Raw genomic sequence first — 21167 nt, forward strand, 5'->3', positions numbered from 1 at the left:
TATACTTATATACGTGTGTGTGTGTGTGTGTGTGTGTGTGTGTGTGTGTGTATAATTTATTTATTTATTTATTTAGAGACAGGGTTTCCTCTGTGTGAGCTTCGGCTATTTTGCTTTGTAAACCCAGCTGGTCTCAAACTCACAGAGATCCACCTGCTTCTGCTTCCCTGAATGCAGGGGTTACAGGTATGCATGCATCACAGTGCCCAGCATTATCACTATATTAAAAAATATGTGTCTTTACAAGACAGAGACGGACAGACACAGAGGGGGGGGGGGCGAAGAGAGAGGGAGAGACAGACAGACAGACAGACAGACAGAGAGACAGACCGAGAGAATCCTCACACTTAGAACAGATGGCTTGCATTTGCCTCTCTGGTAGATGGCCTGTGTCTTTTCAGTGGTGTGTTGTTGTACTGGGGCGCAGTGGTCAGTGTTGACTTACACAATTTCCAGGTTCTGTGTTGATTGCTTTGGCAGTGACTAATCTCAAGCTGCCAGCTTGGTGTCACAGAGCTAGGAAGAAATGGGCCAAACCTACCCTTCAGCCAAGTGTTTCGTTCCACCCAAGTGCCATGTTCTCTCCTGTGCCTCTTGACAGACAAATCTGCCCTCCTGACTGTGGGGAACTGCAGTGTACCTAGCTTGCAATCACAGGAATTCCCCAAGCCAGGCTTTCTGCTAGGCCTGTGTGACCTGCCCTGAGCCCTGAACTCAGCTTCAGTTTCTCAGGTCAATTGTCTACCTCCACGGATGGCCTCGGTTCTCTCCTCGTCACCCCTGAGCCTCAAATTTAGTCCCAGCTGTCTCAGGAGAATACTCTGTCCCAGTGTCTTTGCTTGGGTGTGCTCACTGGGTCACGGGGTGGGAGTGTGATCCATCACCCAGGGACAAAAGTCACTGTTATTTCCTGAGACCAGGGTAGGGCAGTCTGGCCCCTGTCTGGCCCTTCACCCTGCTGTCTCTTTGCCATTTTCCTCTCTTCTACTCCTCTTCTCTAGGCATATCTCTTGGTTTGCCTCCTCATTAGCTTCACTCATTCATTCATTCGTTCACTCATTCATTGATTCATTCACTCATTCATTGATTCACTCATTCATTCACTCACTCACTCATTCATTCACTCACTCATTCATTCATTCACCCATTCATTTATTCACCCATTCACTCACTCATTCACTCATTCACTCACTCATTCACTCACTCACTCATTCATTCACTCATTCATTCACTCACTCATTCACCCATTCACTCACTCATTCATTCATTCATTCATTCACTCATTCATTCACTCACTCATTCACCCATTCACTCACTCATTCATTCATTCATTCATTCATTCACTCACTCACTCATTCATTCACTCATTCACTCACTTATTCATTCATTCACCCATTCATTCATTCATTCACTCACTCATTCATTCATTCACTCACTCACTCACTCATTCACTCATTCACTCACTCACTCACTCACTCATTCACTCACTCACTCACTCACTCATTCACTCACTCATTCATTCACTCACTCATTCATTCATTCACTCACTCACTCACTCATTCACTCATTCACTCACTCACTCACTCACTCATTCACTCACTCACTCACTCACTCATTCACTCACTCATTCATTCACTCACTCATTCATTCATTCACTCACTCATTCATTCACTCACTCATTCACTCATTCATCCATCCATCCATTCATTCATGCATCCATTCATTCATTCATGCATAAATTTGGTGCTGGGGTGAATCTAGAAACTTATGTATGCCAGGCCCAGGTTTTGCCAGGAGTTGTTTCTATGATAAGGAGCCTGAGTTCTCAACCAGAAGATACAGGTAGTCTGGCAGCCATCCTTTGAGAAACAATACAGTAGCTGTTAGCTACATGTAGCCGCTGGACGGGTGAAATGCAGCCAGTGCAAACTGAGATAGGCTGCAGGTGCAGGGCGTGCACTGGCTTGAAGACTGAGATTCAGAAAAGATTTAAAACAAAACAAAGCAAATCTCACATTTATTATTGTGATTACACTGACATGACAATTTTTAGATATGATGGGTTAAGTATGATGCATTATTTTTCTTTGTTTTGTTCTGTTGAGACAGAGTTTTCGTCTGTAGCCCAGGGTGGCCTAGAAACTCTCTAAGATCAGGCTGGCCTTAAGTTTATGGCAGTCCTCCTGCCTCATACTCCTAAATACTGGGATTACAAGTGCGATCTACCATCTATCATAACTGGCTGGTTTTGTTTTGTCTTTTTTTCCCCCAAGACAGTGTTTCTCTGTGTATCCCTGGCTGTCCTGGAACTTACTCTGTAGACCAGGCTGGATTTGAACTCAGAGATCTGCCTGCCTTTGACTCCCTAGTGCTGGGATTAAAGGCGTGTGCCACCATCACCTGGCCTGTTTTGTCTATTTTAAATTTTGAAATACTATTTTATATTTTTGTAATTAAGTATTAAATAATTTTAAGTATAAAATAGAAAGTATTTTTATTTAAAAAATTTGTTCTATATATTTTATGTGTGTACATGTGTGTGTGGCGCAACATGTATGTGAAAGTTAGAGGCCAGTTTACAGGATTTGGGTCTCTCTTTACACTGCACAGGTCTTGCGATTGTACTCAGGCTGTCAGGCTTGGTGCCAAATACCCTTACCCACTGAGCCATCAATGACCCATTTTTGTCATTTTGAGACAGGATGTGGCTCTGTAGCCCAGGTTAGTTTTGAATTCATTTGTACCCTGACCTGGCCTTGAATTTGAGATATTCCTGTCTTAGCCCCCTAAATTCTCCTATATCTGATTTAAAATAGATTCTATTATTATTATTATTGTTATTGTTAATGTTACTATTGTTATTATTATTACTCCCTGAGTGCTGGGATTATAGGCGTGCACCACCATACCCCGCTAAAATGTATTCTTTTGTTTGTTTGTTTGTTTTGTTTTGTTTTTCAAGACAGGGTTTCTCTGTCTAGCCTTGACTGTCTTGGGCTCGCTTTGTAGACCAGGCTGGCCTCAAACTCACAGCGATCCACCTGCCTCTGCCTCCCAAGTGCTGGGATTAAAGGCGTGTGCCACGACCGCCCAGCTAAAATGTACTCTTAAAATTATTTTTTTTCCTTTTTCAAGATAGGGTTTCTCTGTGTATCGTTGGCTGTCCTGGAACTCACTCTGTAGACCAGGCTGGCCTCGAACTCAGAGATCCGCCTGCCTCTGCCCCTCGTGCGCCGCCCCCCCCACTCAAGTACTGGGACTAAAGGAGTGCACCACCATACCCAGCTAAAATTTAAAAATTTTCATTTATTATTTTGTGTGCTGGGAACAGAACCTAGAGTATTAATGCATGCAAGGCAAACACTCTATGATCTGAGCTATATCCCAAGACTTACATTAAAAAAAAAAGATTGTTTTTAATTTGTGTGTGTGTGTGTGTGTGTGCGCGTGTGTGTGTGTGCGCGCGCGCGCGTGTGAACTATGGATGTGCAGGTACCTGCAGAAACCAGAAGAGGGCATCAGATCCCCTGGTTGTGTGCTGGGAATTGAACCTGGGCCCTCTGGAAGAACAGCATTCTGCAGAGGTATCGCTCCAGCCCCATAGTCCTCATGTTCTTAAAAACAATTCCCATTTGTTTGCAAAACATTTTCCACTGGGGGATGGCTCAGTAGATAGAAGCATTTGTCATGCAAATATGAGGACAAGAGTTTGGATCCCGGCACCTACATAAATGCTGCCGCTGCTGGTGGCGGCTCACCTGTATCCCAGCACTGGGGTGGCAGAGACAGAGGGTTCTTGGAGCAAGCTGGCAAGCTGGGTGAGCTTCGGATCAAGTCAGAGACCCCACCTTAATATAAAATGTGGAGTGGTATAGTTTGGATTCTTAAAAAATATTATAAAAATATGCTTCATTTAAATCCAAGGTGTGGTGATAAGGCGCTGTTTCACAGCAGCTATGATTTGCCTTGTGTTCTGGGGGCAAAGGGGGGGGGTGCAGTTTTGCCAGCTGCACATAGTTTCTGTGATTGTGTGACATTTGGAATTCTGGGAGCTTTTTAGACAGTATATAAACGCTAGGGCCCCAAGAGATGGCGTTGCTTTTGGGTTGGTTTTGGTTGGTTGCCGTTGTTGAGGTTTGCTAAGTAGTCGGGTGCAAAGACGGAACAACAGCGAAAAGAAATTAAATCTGACGGTGAAGCTCAGACCTGCCCCAAGGAACTCAGCACCCCTAATCATCAGGAAGTGGTCTAAAGATAATGTTGCTCCCCTTACTCTCTATCTAGTGTTAGGGGGCTGAAAGGAAAGAAGAAAAGGAGTGGAAAGGGTGGGAAAAAAAAATAAAAACACATAAAGTAGCAAATGCTGGTCATGGGGGGGGAGGGATGGAGGAAAACACCCAGGGTCACTCTTGGACTCTATATGCATACACATGTGTACATGTGCACATGCATGTAACACACACATTTTAGGTGACTGCTAGGTGGTTTTCAACTCCAAATATGTATTCAGGTTCTGGACCATAAATTTACCTCCATTTTATATGTGCTGGTGTTTGGGTAGCACCCCCAGCCCTCTCAACACCCTCTCTGGTGTGTTTTTTTTTTTTTTTTTTTTTTGGTTTTTCCAGACAGAGTCTCTCTGTGTAGTCTTGGCTGTCCTGAACTCACTTTGTAGACCAGGCTGGCCTCGAACTCACAGCGATCCGCCTGCCTCTGCCTCCCAAGTGCTGGGATTAAAGGCGTGCGCCACCACCGCCCGACTCTCTGGTGTGTTTTATCTAGATCTACTGGGGGTTCTAAGCCAGGGTGCTCCCTTTTCTTTTTTCTTTTCTTTTTTTTTTTCTTTTCTCCCCCCCCCCCACCTCCTCCCCAGGAAGTGGTTGGTGTTGTTGGATGTGAGGAAGGGGAGGTTTCTGGGTAAATTCTTTCCAAGGCGGTGGAGTTTTTTCCTACTGTGCTGAGACCTGTAGTGTTGGGGCCACCTGTTGGCCTTGAGTGACTGGCGTTAGCACACCCCTCCCACACCAGTTTCAGTTGGAGAGGACAGGAGAAGACAGCTGGGGGGTGGAAGGATAAGGAAAGGAGGGCGGTAGACAAAGACATGTAGGAAACAGGAAACAGAAGCAAACGATGCTGTCTCTTGATTGTGTCTGGAACATGGGGAGGGGAAATGTCCTCCCCAGAAAGGCATCCCGAGGGCGTAGGGGAGGAGCTGTGTGCTAGCACATGCTGAGCATGCCTGAGGTCCTGGGTTCAATCTCCAGCACCTAAACCAGGAACGCGATGAATTTAAACATACAATGATAGTCACATTTTCTTTTTTGGTTATTTATTTATTATGTATGCAGTGCACATCAGATCATACTATAGATGGTTGTGAGTCACCATGTGGTTGCTGGGAATTGAACTCAGGACCTCTGGAAGAGCAGTCGCTGCTCTTAACCACTGAGCCATCTCTCCAGCCCCCAAGGAAGATATCCTTAAGACCCTCTTTGCACAGGGCTCTAGTAGGTGGCGACTTTGTCACACTCGGTTTTCTAAGTTGTGGTTCTAGATTCCCAAGCACGATTTTCCAGGTGTTTCTTTACTGTGATAATAAAGCCCAGTTAACCCTGACTGAGACCAAGAAGTCAGTTCAGACATTATGGGATGCATTTGATCCACCTCATCTGCAGCATGATATACCCTTGCGGAGGAATGTCATGACCGCTTCCTGCTGAGTTGGCTCAGCTGGGTGCTAAGAGGAGATGGAGGCAGGCTGTGGCCAGCATGGCTGAGCCCCCTGGGCCTCAGGAGCAGGCACGGTAGGATGGAATCAGATCGGCCACCTGGCTTTGTGTAAATGGGTGAAAGTGGAGAGGGAGGGGCTTCTGAAATCCCTAAAGTGAGGAAGATTTGAGAGGTGATGGATGCCTTTAATCCTGACAAACAGGGGACCCAGTTAGAGGCTGCATAGCTAATTCAAGCCAGTCTGAGCTGTATGATGGGGCTTTGTAGCTGGGCCTAGCTTCATGTATAAGGTGCTGGGTTTAATTCCCAGCCCTATCTGAGCGTTTTCGCCAGAAGAGCCTTTCTACCCTGCTGACCTCACCTGCGTGCCTCCCTGCTGTGGGACTCTTTCCCAGCTGGGCTTCCTCATGGAGCCTACCTGCTTTTCTCAGAGCCACTGCCAGGGTAGCCGTCCACACTGTGGGAAAGAGCTACAGGCTGTGGACACGCCTGACTGCACGCTGGGACGCTAGCGATTACTCACCAAAGCACGCCAGGCAGCCTGTGAGCCAACCTCTCCCGGAGGGATCAAAGACTGATTGCAGTGACTCATGGCGTGGGGCTTCCAAGACGCTCTGCTTTTCTCCCAGGTCTTGACCCTGCGGGCCCTTTATTCAACGGGAGACCGCCTGAGGACAGATTAGATCCCACCGATGCACAGTTCGTCGACGTCATCCACTCCGACACTGACGGTAACACTCCTCCTATCTTTGTGGGTTAGAAGCCCCAAGATGCTCAGTCTTCCCAGAGGATCCTTTGATGAGGTCTTCTCACCCCTGCCCCCAGCCCACCTGGGAAGAGGGGGCGGGTCCAGTAGCACTGAAGGAGACTTAAGCCTTGGTGATGGAGCAGGCAGGCTTCCCTTTCTGTCACCTTGTGTTTTCCAAGTGATCATAAAGTCCAGTCAAGAACAGGCTAGCTTGTCTGCCACGTGGACAGCTGGCTTCAGATGAGCTACCTTGATCACTGCAACCCTCTGATACCAGGAGAGACCCGATTCTCCCAGCTTGTCCTTAGACCTCCAAGCTCATGCTGGTACCCGTGTGCCAAACACAGACACTAAAAAAAAAAAAAAAAAAAAAAGATTTATTTATTTATTATTATTTAGAGTGCTCTGCCTTCATGTACACCCGCAGGCCAGAAGAGGGCATCAGAGATCACATTACAGATGGTTGTGAGCCCTGTGCTTGCTGGGAATTGAACTCAGGGCCTCTGGAAGAACAGTCAGTACTCTTAACCTTTGGGCCAAATCTCTAGCCCCTAAGGTTTTTTGTTTTGTTTTGTTTTTGTTCTTGTTTTTGTTTGTTTTAATTACCCCTGCCCCTGTATCACAGGCACTCCTGTGTGACAGTCGGTGACTGTTTACCTTTGGGGAAGAAATATCTTTTTGTGGATAGCTGCCTTGTCACTGTGACCTTTACAACGTAGTTCTTTGCTTAAGTGGAGGCCTTCAGTGCCTCTTCTAAGATGGGCAGAATAAGACAGCTTGCTTTTTATTCCTGTGAAATGAGTTTTGAAGGAAAGAATACAAGCTCTGCAGCGGGGCAGACCCTGGGTTTTGCTCTTTCTACCAGCCTCTGACCTTCATCTGCGTTACTCCCACTAACTTCCCCACAGCTGTGTTACAGATGTTGTGAAAGTGGGAAGAAGGGTGTGTGAGACGCCCAGCTGACACCCCAAGTCTCACGATATGAAAGCGGTTGTTATGACTACTGTAATAGGCTGCACATAACATATACACATGCACGTGTAAGCATTTTCTTTTGTTTATTTATTTTTTCTGAGATTGCTATGTATCCCAGGCTGGCCTGTCACCGTGAAGCCAAGGATGGTTATACAACGTCAACTTTCTTATCTCAGCCCACTGACTGCTGGGTTATAAGTGTGCACCTTGCTTTGTAAACCAGGCTGATCTCAAAGTCATAGAGATCCACCTGCTTCTGCCTCCCGAGTGCTGGGATTAAAGGCGTGCGCCACCACAGCTGGCCAGTACATTAACCTCTTAATAGAGCATTTTCTACTTATTTGGGGGTTTATTTATTTATTTATTTTTTGGGGTTTTGGTTTGTTTTGTTTTTCGAGACAGGGTTTCTCTGTGTAACTTTTGACTGTCCTGGAATTCTCTTTGCAGACTAGGCTGGCCTCGAACTCACAGAGATCCACCTGCCTCTGCCTCCTGAGTGCTGAGATTAAAGGTGTGTGACACCACCACCCAGCTATTTGGGGGTTTATATAGCTAGAGAAAATAAAGCCATTACATTTGTAGGTATTATTTATTTATGCTCTATGGGCATGTACACCTTTATGCCAGAAGAGGGCATCAGATCCTAATATAGATGGTTGTGAGCCACCATGTGGTTGCTTGGAATTGAAGTCAGGACCTCTGGAAGAGCAGACAGTGCTCTTAACTGTTGAGTCATTTCTCCAGCTCCCTAGGTACCCATTTTTTAAAGTGTTCCCAATCTTTTTTTTTTTTTTAATCACCCTAGATCCCAGTCTGTTTGTTTGTTTAGGCAGGGCCTCACTCTTTAGCCCAAAGTGGCTTCAAGTTCATGGTAATCCCCCTGCCTAAACCTTCTAAGTGCTGGTAGTTCAGGTGAGAGCTTAGGTACAAATTTTTTTTTTAATTTATTTTTTTAAGTACAAAATTTTTACTTTTACTCGTTTATCCTTATGAATATGGGTGTTTTGCCTGCATGTCTGTCTGTTTACCACATGTGTACCTGGTGCCCAAAGAGGCCAGAAGAGGGTATTGGGTCCCCTGGGACTGGAGTTACAGGTGGCTGTGAGCCACCATGTGGGGGCTGGGAACCTAACGCAACTCTCAGCAAAAGTAGCTAGTGCTCTTAACCACTGAGCCAACCTCTCCAGATCAGGTCCCGACATGTTATGATTTTACCTACCAGGTAGAAAGGAACTATTTCATATTGTGAAGATTTATCCAATGCAAAGGGAAGTTCAGGAATCTCTTGGCAATTAGAGGACCCAGACTAAATATAAGGAAGAAGCAGGTCATTATGTCAGCCCTGTAGTGGCCTGGTGCTCAGAGTTACAGTCTCTGGGCTTTGGCCCGTTCCTGTTTCTGTGCTCAGTCAGCACTGGCATAGACGTGAATGAAATTTTATGACAGCGTTGGGCAAGACATTTAAATAGGATAAGGGCCATGGTAACAAGCCGGATCCAGCCACTGCCTAACTCTTCAGGCAGGTGACCATCAGGATGGATGTGGTCCCAAGCCCCACGCAAGCCTTGTGTGTTCTCCTTTTTAGCGCTGGGCTATAGAGAACCGCTAGGAAACATAGACTTCTACCCGAATGGAGGACTGGATCAACCCGGTTGTCCCAAGACGATATTTGGAGGTGAGTGTCATGTGTTAACTGTTTGCAAGACAGTAGTTTGGAAAATAATATTAAAATATCTGATCCTAGCAGGGAGGTAGAGGCAGGAGGATCAGGAGTTCCATCCCACCCATGAGGCCCTGTCTCAAAAACAAAAACAAAACAACCAATAAATTACCTGATATCTGCGGGTCATTGTAAATAGAAAACAGACTGCCTGGAGGGAAAAAAAATAGAGGTGTCAGGTATGAAGTTGGAGTGAGGGACAGAGTGAGACTCCTGTCCTCACTCAGTGCTCTGATTTATACCTCACTGCGGCTAGAGAAAGAAAAATCATCTAGGCAAGGATGATCCTGGGGGGCAGGGGGCTGGGGGGGAGCAGGGGGGGCGCGAGCCTGCAAAAGCACAGGCCCTGAGCTCAGATGCCGCCCACCTGGGCAGCCCTTCAGGGCAGCTTCGGGAGGACCACTGAGGCTTCCCAGCTGCCAGCCTAGGACCATATTCATCAAGAGACTCTGTCTCCTCAAAGGAATAGAAAAAGAATCATAGAGCAGGGCACCTGTTTTCCTCCTGTGGCCTAGGAGCCTGCGCACATGGGTATGTGTACACCTCCAGACAGACTGACACACACTTTTGGAAAAAACCCTAGTGCTGATCTTTGTAGGAAATAGCATCGGTATACAGCCACGTGGGGAATAGCAACGTGTTTGAAAATGATCCGGCTGAAAGGACATCAGTAGTGTTAGCCATGTGTCTGAGCATTTGAGTCCTGTCCTGTGTGACAGAGTGGTGGCGTGTATCCCCTGCGCTGTTACTGGGACCATGGTATCGGCTAGAGGAAGTCCTAGGAGCAGTGAGACCCGCTGGCCTGTCAGGTCTGACTTCAGCCCAATTTGGCCCAGGTGTCCCGTGGTTCTTCCTCTTGGTTCCGGTTTGTCCTTCGTCATCTCCTGTGTGGGCTGAACTGAGCCCTGGGGACAGAAACGCGGATCTGGTTGTAGCACTCGGTGCCCGCCCCCTCCCCCTGGGTGTACATGTTCATATATGCGTGTGTAGAGGTCAGAGCGTGGGCCCCTTGCTCACTCCCCATCCTGTTTTTTGAGACAGAGTCTCTCATTGAACATGGAGCTCCCTGGGTAAGCCAGACTGGGGGCCGCTTGTCTCCACATCACCAGGGCCAGGGTGACACACCCATGCTGCCGGTATTGACGTGGGTGCTGGAGACCCAAACTCAGGTATTCATTCTTGTGCGGAGCCGTCTCTGCAGCCCTCCCTTTTAGCGATGCTGGAGATTGGATTTAGAGCCTTGTGCAATGCTAAGCAAGCGTTGTCGGTGCTGCCCCCCCACCTCTTCTTTTTAAAGTGTGTGTGTGTGTGTGTGTGTGTGTGCGCACGTGTATGTGAGAGAGAGAGAGAGAGAGAGAGAGAGAGAGAGAGAGAGAGAGACAGACAGACAGACAGACAGACAGAGACAGAGACAGACAGAGAGGGAGAGAAAGAGACAGAGACAGACAGACAGACAGACAGACAGACAGACAGACAGACAGAGAGACAGAGAGAACATTTGGGCATGAATGTCTGTAGAGGCCGGAAGAGGGTCAATTGTTTCCTCTGGAGCTGGAGTTATAGGCAGTTGTGAGCACCCAACATGGGTGCTGAAACTGAACTGGGGTCCTCCAGAAGAGCAGTAAGCACCCTTAAACACTGAGCACCCTCTCCACACCTGCCCCAGGTTTGCCTTTGTTCTCATAGCAACCTTAATCTGATTTACTCTCCACCTTGGCACTGGCCACCACAGGTCCCTGTCTGTGGCTCTGCCAGGGGTAAGTGGAATTGAGCGCACTGGAAGCTTCCTGTGCAGTGCGTGGTGTTCAGGAGCTGGGATCAGGTGGGGGCGGCGTTTGTATACAATAGGGAGTGTGCTTTGGTAAATGCTGTAACTGTTCTTGGTCCCTTTATAATCAAGGCATAAAGTACTTCAAGTGTGACCACCAGATGTCCGTGTTCTTGTACCTTGCCTCCTTGCAAAATAACTGTTCCCTCACCGCCTACCCCTGCGACTCCTATCGGGATTATAGGAACGGCAAGTGTGTCGGCTGCGGCGTTGGAAAAACAGAGCCCTGTCCCCTCCTGGGTAAGCAAAATAAGCTCCCTTCTCAGACAGACAGTTAATTTTTATACAGATCCTAGAGTCATTTTACTCTCTAAGAATTTGTCTCAAATTGTATTTACAAAAGTTTTAAACAGTCAGCGTTATTTATTATTGAGATAAGGTCCTTCTATATAGCTTAGGATGGTTTGAGCTTACTTTGTAGCTCAGGGTGGCCTTGAACTTGAGACCTTCATGCCACAGGTATTACAAGAGTGTACCACATGCCAAACATAACCAACTTTTCCTAGCTGATTTGTTCTCTGAGCTACTGTAGTCTTGAGTTATGGCATGACAGCTCAGCAGGGCAAATTGAGAGTTTGAAACTAGTCTTGGCTACACAGAGAGACCTTCTTTTTCAAAAAACTACGCACACACCCCAAATCAAAGCCAAAACAAACATCAGCTGCCACCCACCCAGTATGAGAACAATCTACGTGGGCTTCCTCCCAGAGGCTCTTGCAGCCCTGTTAGACCGACCTACTAATTGTGTCATGGAGAAGGAGATACTAGAAGGTTTGCAAGCCTACCCCGGCTTTGCACAGCCTGTTCCTGCTGAGACAGGAGCACCCACTCCGTGCACACACCTCTCTGCTGGAGGAGGTCCACAGCAAGCCAGGAGACCAGGCCCAGGCCTAAGCCTTGTGGAGTGGCCCCTTTCAACAGGTTGCACCTGTAAATGCTTTCTCTCTCTACTCTGGCTTGTGTCCACACACAGTGCCCTGGTGGGGGAAAGACACTGTAGAGACTGCTGAGATGTTTGCCAGAAGTTAGAGGGAATTTTCCAGGTGGTTAGGACTTCCAGATTGCTGGGCTGGGGAGAGCCGTTTTACTGGCAGACAGAGAAAGGCTCTGGTGGGCAGCGTTAAGCTTGTGTCCTGCGCATGAGAGATCATGTGCTCAGCGGCACGGTCACACAACAAGCCCATGTCCTGTACTCTTTAGGGACCTCAGTTCTTCAAGAAAGCCCTGGGGCCAGTTAGGCCTGTAACAAGTCTATAATCTTAGGCATTTGGAGATGGAGGCAGGTCCTGTCTTCAAAATAATATTAAAAAAATTACAGTGGGTTCAAGGCAATCCTGAATAACTTAGCAAGACTTTGATTCAAAATAAAAAGTAAAATAAAAGGACTGTGGATATATCTTGGTAGTAGATTATCTGCCTAGTATGTGCAACACCCTAAAATGATTTCTAGCATGAGAGAGGGAGGGAGGGGGTGGGGAGAGAGAGAGGGGGCGGAGAGAGAGAGAAAGATTGCTTGGGGTAAAAATTGCATACTTTGCATGCATGAGATCCTGGGTCCTATCTTCAGAGTAAAACAAACAGAATGAAGCAAACATTGCAATAGTGATGCTGTCATAAGCATGAGCCTCAGGCTGGCTTAATGTTGACAATGAACGCATTACTGAAAACGATCTGTGTGACCAGGGTGTGTGCTCATCCCCTTTCTTGCCTCGCATCTGAGGGCAAGTAAGGGGAGAGGTCACAGAGGGGTTCTTCTGCACCTCAGTTCTGAGGATGGTGGGGACAGCCAGCAAGAGGGAAAAGCATTGACACAAAGTTCCTGGTGGCTTTCCTTGTCCATACAGTGGGGGGCTGGAGATGGAGCGGCAGGGAGCCATTGCAAACTTACTCCCCTCACTTCCTCTGCGACTTTCATGCTTGTATAATACACACTGGTGTTTCTGACTTGTTTTGTAGGCTACTATGCCGACAACTGGAAAGCCTACCTATGGGGCAGAGATCCTCCAATGACGAAGGCCTTCTTCGACACAGCTGAGGAAAAACCATACTGCAGTGAGTGGTGACTGTGTTGCCTGTTCTGTCTGACCGTGGCATTTTGGAGAGGATGCGGTCTCAGCTTTCTGGATGCTTCTTGGGAAATGAGGATAGTGGTAGATAGAGCTTTGGTGCTGAAAGGGCTTAAAAGCAACATAGCTTCTGCCCATAACAGTTGGTGTGACCTTGGTCACGTTTCTTCTCTGAATGTCATGGCCCAGTTTGGTGAACAGGGTCAATCATGCTGGGTTGTCTTCTAGGTGATTAGAGTCAAAGCAACCCTGAGTGAGAGTGTCAGCACCCCAGGATGGGCTTTCTCCAGGAAATTGTTTCTTCAGGAACAAACCAGTGGATGCTGCCTTGAATGAGTTCGGTTCTATGCTGGGCTTCTTAAACCTACCAGTCACAGGCTCTTGGCCTGTGGACATTGCTTGTTTGCTTTTATTTTTATTTTTTATTATTTTATTTTATTTTTTAAAGATTTATTTATTACTTATACAATATCCTGTCTGCATATATACCAGCAGGCCAGAAGAGGGCACCAGATCTTATTATAGATGGTTGTGAGCCACCATGTGGTTGCTGGGAATTGAACTCAGGACCCTTGGAAGAACAACCAGCGCTCCCATCCTCTGAGCCATCTCTCCAGCCCGCTTGCTTGCTTTTAATAATATAATTTGTAAAAATTTTATGTGCATTTGTGTTTTGCCTGCGTGTACGTGGTGTGAAGGTGTCAGACCCCCTGGAACCTGGAGTTGCAGACAGTTGTGAGCTGCCATGTGGGTGCTGAGAATTGAACCTGGGTCCTCTGGAAGAGCAACCAGTGCTCTTAACGGCTTGAGCCATCTTTCCAGCCCAATTAAAAAAAGCTTTTACTTTATTTTAGCCGTCTTTCACCATATTTCCTCAACCTCCTCTCCCCTTCCTTTTTCCATTCAATCCTCCCAGTCCAGCCCTCCCTACCCATATCTACCGATTTTATTTCCCTGTCTGAATGCGATCTCTCTGTTGCCTTTAGTCCCTTACTTTCTGCCTCCTGTCTGTGGTTCTAGGCGTTGTAGCTTGGTTATCCTTGACTTAACAGCTACTATCCTCATATAAGTGAATACACATCATATTTGTCTTCCTGAGTCTGGAATCTATCACTCAGGATGATTTTTTTTTCCTAGCTCCATCCATTTGCCTGCAAACTTCATGACATCATTTTGTGTGAGAAATGTACCACATTGTTTTTATTCATTCTTCTGTTGAGGGATGTCTAGGTCAAATTTCTACCTATTATGAATAGAGCAGCGATGAACATGGTTGAGTAAGTGTCTTCTGTGGTAGGGGGAAGTGTCCTTTGCATATGTGCCCAAGAGTGGTATAGCTGGATCTTGAGGTAGATTGATTCCCTATCCTCCTGAGGGACGTTGATTTCCATAGTGGTGCATTAGTTTTCACTTCCACTAGGTACAGGTGAGTGCTTTATTACACATCCTCACCAGCATGAGCTGCCACTTGTGTTATTGAGCTTAGCCATTCTGACAGGTGTAAGATGAACTCTCAGACAAGTTTTGATTTGCATTTCCCAGATGGCTAAGCATGTTAAACATCTTTAAGTGCTTCGTAGCCATTTGTTTGTTCTATTGAGAATTCCATTTAGATCTCTACACCAATTTTAATTGGGGTATTTTTATTTTATTTTATTTTATTTTTAAAGACTTATTTATTTTATTTATTTATTATTATGTATACAGTGCTCTACCTGCATGTACACCTGCAGGCCAGAAGAGGGCATCAGATCACATCATAGATGGTTGTGAGCCACCCTGTGGTCGCTGGGAATTGAACTCAGGACCTCTGGAAGAACAATCAGTGCTCTTAACTGCTGAGCCATCTCTCTAGCCCAGGGATATTTTTATTGATATCTATTTTCTTGAGTTCTTAATGCCTTTTGGCTATTAGCCCTCTATTGGATGTGGAGATGGTAAAAATCTTTTCCCTTTCTGTAGGCTGCTGCTTTGCCCTATGACAGCGTCCTTTGCTGTGCAGATGCTGCTTGTTTTCATGAGGTCCCATTCATTAATTGTTGCTCTTAGAGCCTGCACTCTCTGTGTTCTGTTCCGAACGTCTGTTCCTGTGCCAATGAACTCAAGGCTATAGTCTATCAGGCTCAGTGTACCTGGGTTTATGCTGAGGTCTTTGATCCATTTGGAGTTGATTTGGTGCAGTGTGACACGCAGACATATGGTTTGGCCAGCCCCATTTGTTGAAGATACTATCTTTTTTCCAGTGTGTATTTCTGGCCTCTTTATTGACACTTGGGTGCCCATAGGTATATGGATTTATGTCCTGGTCTTCAATTTGGTTTCATTGACCAGTGTATCTTTTTATGCTAATAACCTGCTGGTTTTGTTGTCATAGTTCTATAATTGAAATCAAGTTCAGGTCGTCAGAAGTGGCAGTAAGTGCTCTCCGAGTGAGCCAGCTTGACAGCCTTCAGACAGTGATTTTTTAAAACCAAATATTCCAACACGATACAGTCCAAAGCTACCCCAGTGTGGTACGGGCATGCTAGGAGACAATGGTGGGAAAACATGAAAAGTTTTCCATAATTAGACCCCTGTCTGTAAGAGCAACCCAACACAAAGTGATAGTAAGTTCTTTCAAAACACCATGAGATTGTTTTGTGGTTTGTTTGTTTGTTTTTTGTTTCATTTTTTTTTTGTTTTTTTTTTGTTTTTGGTTTTTGGTTTTTGGTTGTCACGTGATTATAGAGTTCTCTAGCATAAACTGTGTGGAGGAGTCAAAAAGTTGAACATTCTCTCAGGCTATGATACAGACATCCATGATCCCTGCACATGGTCACCGGAGAGCATGGAACTCTGCTGTCACTCACGCTATCTGTACCAAAGAGAAGAGTACAAAACAGTAGAAAAGCCTGCGGTGGCCCAATGTGGTGGCACACACCTGTGGTCCTTGCACTTGGGAAGCTGGAGGCAAGGGGTCAGAAGTTCAAGGTCATCCTTGCCTTCGTATTGATTTACATGAAAGACAAAAGACGATTCATTCTTGGGTCTTTGCAGAGAAACTTTCGAGGGAGAGATGGGGGACCTTGGCTTTTCAGACCTGACCCTACTGAGGAGCACTGGGGTACCTACCTCTCTTATGGGGTTCTCTCCGTATTTTACAGTGTATCATTACTTTGTGGATATCGTGTCTTGGAACAAGAGCGTAAGAAGAGGGTTCATCACAATCAAACTGAGAGGCGAAGATGGAAATATCACAGAATCCAAAATTGATCAGTAAGTTGTGTCACAAGCTTGCGTTTCTAGGTCAGATACCTTCCCTGCTTAGCAGCCTTTAGCATTCTCTGTGCTCCCGAAGGCAGAGGGGACGCGCTGCTCATGGCCTTGCCTGGCGTCTCTTGGTCACTTTTGCATTCTGTAAGTGCAATGGGTACAGTGGCTTTCTTCTCTTTCTCCCTTCCTCCTCTCATCTTCCCTCTTCCGTGTGCCCTCTCTGGGTGTCCCTCCTGCTTGTCATTTTTCGTCCTTCTCTTTTTACTTCTAGCGGTTAAATGTGATCACATCGCTTGGGAGGCAGGGTCAGGAGGACTGTGGCAAGTGTGAGGCCGGCCTGGTCTACACAGGGAGTCTAAGTCCAGCTGGAGTTGTACAGTAAGACCCGTCTCAAAAACCAAAACGGAGCGATGCTCAGCAGTTGAAAGCACTGGCTGCTCCTCCAGAGGACCCGGGTTCAGTTCCTACCCTCATGTGTGCCTCACACCCACCCATAACTCCAGTCTCGGAGCGCCCAGTGCCCTCTTTGGTACCTACATAGACATGCAGACAAACGCCACATACAGTAACAGCAGCATCCCCCCAAAAAGAATACGCAGACATAAGAATTTCACTTTGCGTATATCAAAATCTTAGTCATACTCCATAAATGCATGTAATTATGACTTGCCAATACAAATACTATTAATTTTAAAACATAGAGGAATGTATAACATAAAAATACGAGTTCATGCTAAGGAGTTCTTGACAGATTCTGTTTTTCAAATGTCTTCTTTTTTTTTGGAAAAAAAATCACATTTTATTTAACAGTTCTTAAGTTAAAAATGAAAGGAAATTTAGAAATATCCAGATTTTTTAAAATTTAAAATGTATTAATTTATTTGTTGGCTTATTTGTTGACTCACTTATTTGAGGACAGGTTCTTGCTATGTATCCTTGGTTGGCTTCAAACACATGATCCTTCTGCCTCAGCTTCCTGAGTACAGAGACTTCAGATGTGTGCCCCCAATTGCAGGCCCTTTTTTTGGTTAGTTATCTGTAAGTGCATATTTATATGTCCGGTTTATGTTATATGTACATATATTAACATACCTATTAATACTTTCATCCGTCATCTTTTATAATCGGGAGAGGTTAGAGCGATGCTCTTTATGTAAGCAGAAGAATGTGAAGTCCATTTATTCATTTGTTTAAATGTGCAGCAGCTCCCGTGTCTTATAATATATATATGAGGTGCTGGTGCTGTCTCTAGGCCAAATGCACTAAACCCTAAACATAAGGCCATGCGGAAACTGGCAGTTGCTTTATGGGCTCATTGTAGGTAACTAGATTGTGTGGATAGGTGGGTTGGAGGTGATTTTATTTGCTTGTTTTTGGTGCTGGGAATTAGACCCAGACCCACTTAACCTTGCTCTTGGAAGCATCTATACTCCTTTCGACACCAAGGCCCATGGACCTTCACCATGGAAAGAGCACGCTCTGTCACCGACCTGCACCCCAGCCTGAAGGTGGTACCAGTGTTGGTTAGTTTTGTCACCTAATATAGGCTAGAGTCATCTGGGAAGAGGGAACCTTCATTGAGAAAGTCCTTCCATCAGATCACCTGAGTAATGCTCGACATGAGGGGGCCATGTCAGCCTACTCTGGAGGGTACCACACCTGGCAGGTGGTCCCGGGGTGTGTAAGAAAGTAAGCTGAGCCAGCCAGGGAGAGCAAGCCGCTAAGCTGCGTTCTCCCATGACCTCTGCCTCAGTTCCCACTGTGCTTGAGTTGTGCGCCCAGTAAACCCTCTCCTTTGTGAGTTGTTTTTGGCCATTTCTATTACAGCAATAGGAAGCAAAAACTAGGGCAGTCCCTCTAAAAATGCATCTTGGATTTATAATGGTAGCTTTGGGTTATTGACTTGTGTGTGACATATATTGCCTAAGGAATTTCTAGCCCATATGAGGAAACGGAGGCTGGAGAGCTGAGTGGTTTGGCCTGTGCTGCAGGATAACTGTCTGTTCCTCCCACTAAACTACTCCTCCCCATCATCTCGTGCCCCCCAGGACTTGAGTTTGTGAGCAGTAGTGTTTTTTTTAAGGGTTCCCCACTGATTTGTTTCAGATCTGCTATCTGCATGCCCACAAAAGCAGGCTACTGTTTTCTGACAGGGCCAGCCGTAGGGAGGCCATCTTGAGGCTTCGGCCTCAGGTGGTGCATGGGCTGTGGGCTATGAGGGAACCGGAACAGAGATCTGACCTGGGATCCAGACTTTCAGAACACACAGCACCCAAGGAATCTGGAGGACACTGCAGTCACATAAGGGTGTTCACACCAGCAACTGCCTTCGTATTTCCTTTTCGTACATCTGAGAACTTGTATTTTTACTAAGTGTATTTATTAAGTATAATTATATTTACCCTTGATCAAGGGCAAATCCCTAATTTTGAATTTTGAAGTATCTGTTTGTTTTGAGATGGGGACCTCATGTAATCCAGGCTGGTCTTGAACTCACTAAGTAGTCTAAATTAGCCTTACCTTCTTGCCTTCGCATTCTGTTGAAGACTGAGGCCTTGGACCAGCGAATTGGCTTCAGTAGGCAAAGCCATTTGCTGCTAAGTCGGATGACCTGTCATGGTGGAAAGAGAGAACCTGCCCCACAAATTGTCCGATACTTTATGCCCTGACATGTGTGCACCATAACCATGGCGGGAGAGGGGGACAGAGGGGGAGAGAACCATGGAGGGAGGGGGGACGGAGAGGAGAGAGGAAAGGAGAGAGAAATATTAGATGTAACAATTGTCTACTAAGAGCTAAGCTTTAAGAAAAAGAAAAAGCAAACTTGAGACAGAGACCTTAGGAGGGTCTGCCTACCTGGACAGCTGGGCTGCAGAACTGCAAGTTTAAGGACACTTTAGTAAGCCACAGAGTGAGTTGAACAATAGGCTGGCATCTTATCTTTGAGAAATACTGTCTCAAAGTTAAAAGCGAAAAGCGGACTTGGGAGACTGCTCAGTGGCAGAGGGCATTCTGGAACGGAACTACAGGTTCAATAGGCAGTGCTGGGGGTGGGGGTGGGGGGTGGGCAGGAGCGAGAAAAGTGGAGCCTTATTGTATTTAGTGCACATTCTTTCACATTCCAGTTTTTGTTTGTTTGTTTTTTGTTTCTTGTTTTTTCCAGACAGGGTTTCTCTGTGTATCTCTTGCTGCCCTGGAACTCACTCTGTAGACCAGGCTGGCCTCGAACTCAGAGATTCACCTAACTCTTCCTCCCAAGTGCTTGGATTAAAGGCATGTGCCACCACTGCCTGACTCATGTTCCTTTTTTTTTTTTTTTTTAATGGTGAAAAAAACATGTATTTTGAATTAGCAGCTGGACTCAATTTAGATGAACCCAACTTTGGCAACATCCAACATTTCATATCCAGAAGCCACAGCAATCTTCAGACATCTCTCTGAGGAGACTTGGTGCTGTTCTTAAAAAAAATAAGTTAGGTGCTGGAGAGATGGCTCAGTGGTTAAGAGCACTGCTTGCTCTTCCAAAGGACCCGGGTTCAATTCGCAGCACCCACATGGCAGCTCACAACTGTCTGTGACTCCAAGATCTGACACTCTCATACTAAGGCACATTAAAATTAAATAAAATATTTAAAAAGCACTTAATTATTATACATTAATTATTTATTACAATTACAACAACAATAATAATTATGGTAATTAATTAATTAACTAATTAATTTTGTATGTTGGTATTTTGCCCACATGTATGTCTGTGTGAGAGCGTCAGATCCCCTGGAACTGGAGTTACAGACAGTTGTCAGTTGCCATGTGGAAGCTGGGACTTGAACCTGGGTCCTCTGGAAGATCAGCTAGTGGTCTTAACCACTGCCTTGGCACTGTTCTTTGTCTTCTGGGAAGCTGGGAAAGGAAGCCACAGACAACTGACAAGCATCCTGGGTGTGGGGCAGTGGGTTGGCTCGAGTCGTAGATCTCAGAGTGGGATTAGGGGGTTCCAAAGGTGTTTGTTACCCCAGCCCCACTGAAACCACATTAGGGATTCATGGGGTGTGGCAGGGCCCTAAGAACTCTGAGCTGGTTTTATCTCTGCACTGCTGCATGTAAGCCCAACCACATGGAGAGCCTGGGTTCCAATCAGCTGTGGCGATGGCAGACACCATCTCGGACACAGTAGACAGTCACAGTTTCCCCAGTGTCACTTCAGAGGCCAGAAGCTTCATTCAGACAGTCCTGTGGAGTCAGAGGTCCTTGCTCATGAAAGTCAGCTTGGGTAGGCAAAGGACCAAAGGGTCACCTGCCAGCCAGGCTTGGAGGCTGGAAGCCCCGTTCGGTCCTTATCAGGCTATATTCATTTTAAAATGTCATCTTTTCCTTCCAGCGAGCCATCGGTATTTCAGAAGTACCATCGAGTGAGTCTACTTGCAAGATTTAATCAAGATCTGGATAAAGTGGCAGAAATTTCCTTGTTGTTCTCCACAAGGTCTGTTGTAGGCCCCAAGTACAAGCTTAGGGTCCTGCAAATGAAGCTGAGATCCCTGGCCCATCCAGACAGGTGAGCCACAGGCAGGCTTGATTGACAAGCTCTTGTTACCTCCCTCCCTGCCTCCCTCCCTTCTCTCTCTCTCTCTCTCCCTCTCTCTTTCTGAGAGACAGGGTTATACAACGTAGCCCAGGTTGGCCTCAAACTTGTGGCAATTCTCCTGCCTTAGCTTCCAAAATGACAAATTCCTTTTACTTAAAATTTAGGGTACTACAAAAATATTTAGTAGCACAAGGTTTTTAAAGAAGGTATTCACTGTATCTTAAAACAGGGACTTTAAAATAGTTGATTAATTAATTAATTAATTA

The 21167-nt window shown here is 46.0% G+C and overlaps 1 protein-coding gene across 2 annotated transcripts in view; it reads left to right on the plus strand.

Moving 5' to 3' along the window:
• Positions 1-21167, plus strand: part of LIPH (lipase H) — a 37755-nt gene that overhangs the window by 13440 nt on the left and 3148 nt on the right. For both annotated transcript variants that reach the window (XM_084801751.1, XM_084801750.1), the window contains exons 4-9: positions 6360-6461; positions 9039-9128; positions 11074-11241; positions 12958-13053; positions 16211-16322; positions 20698-20871. In XM_084801751.1, the coding sequence (XP_084657877.1) occupies positions 6360-6461; positions 9039-9128; positions 11074-11241; positions 12958-13053; positions 16211-16322; positions 20698-20871 (742 nt within the window). The remainder of the gene's footprint in view (positions 1-6359; positions 6462-9038; positions 9129-11073; positions 11242-12957; positions 13054-16210; positions 16323-20697; positions 20872-21167) is intronic.

The sequence above is a fragment of the Acomys minous genome (assembly GCF_964271855.1).
Source record: "Acomys minous genome assembly, chromosome: 11".
Classification (NCBI taxonomy): domain Eukaryota; kingdom Metazoa; phylum Chordata; class Mammalia; order Rodentia; family Muridae; genus Acomys; species Acomys minous.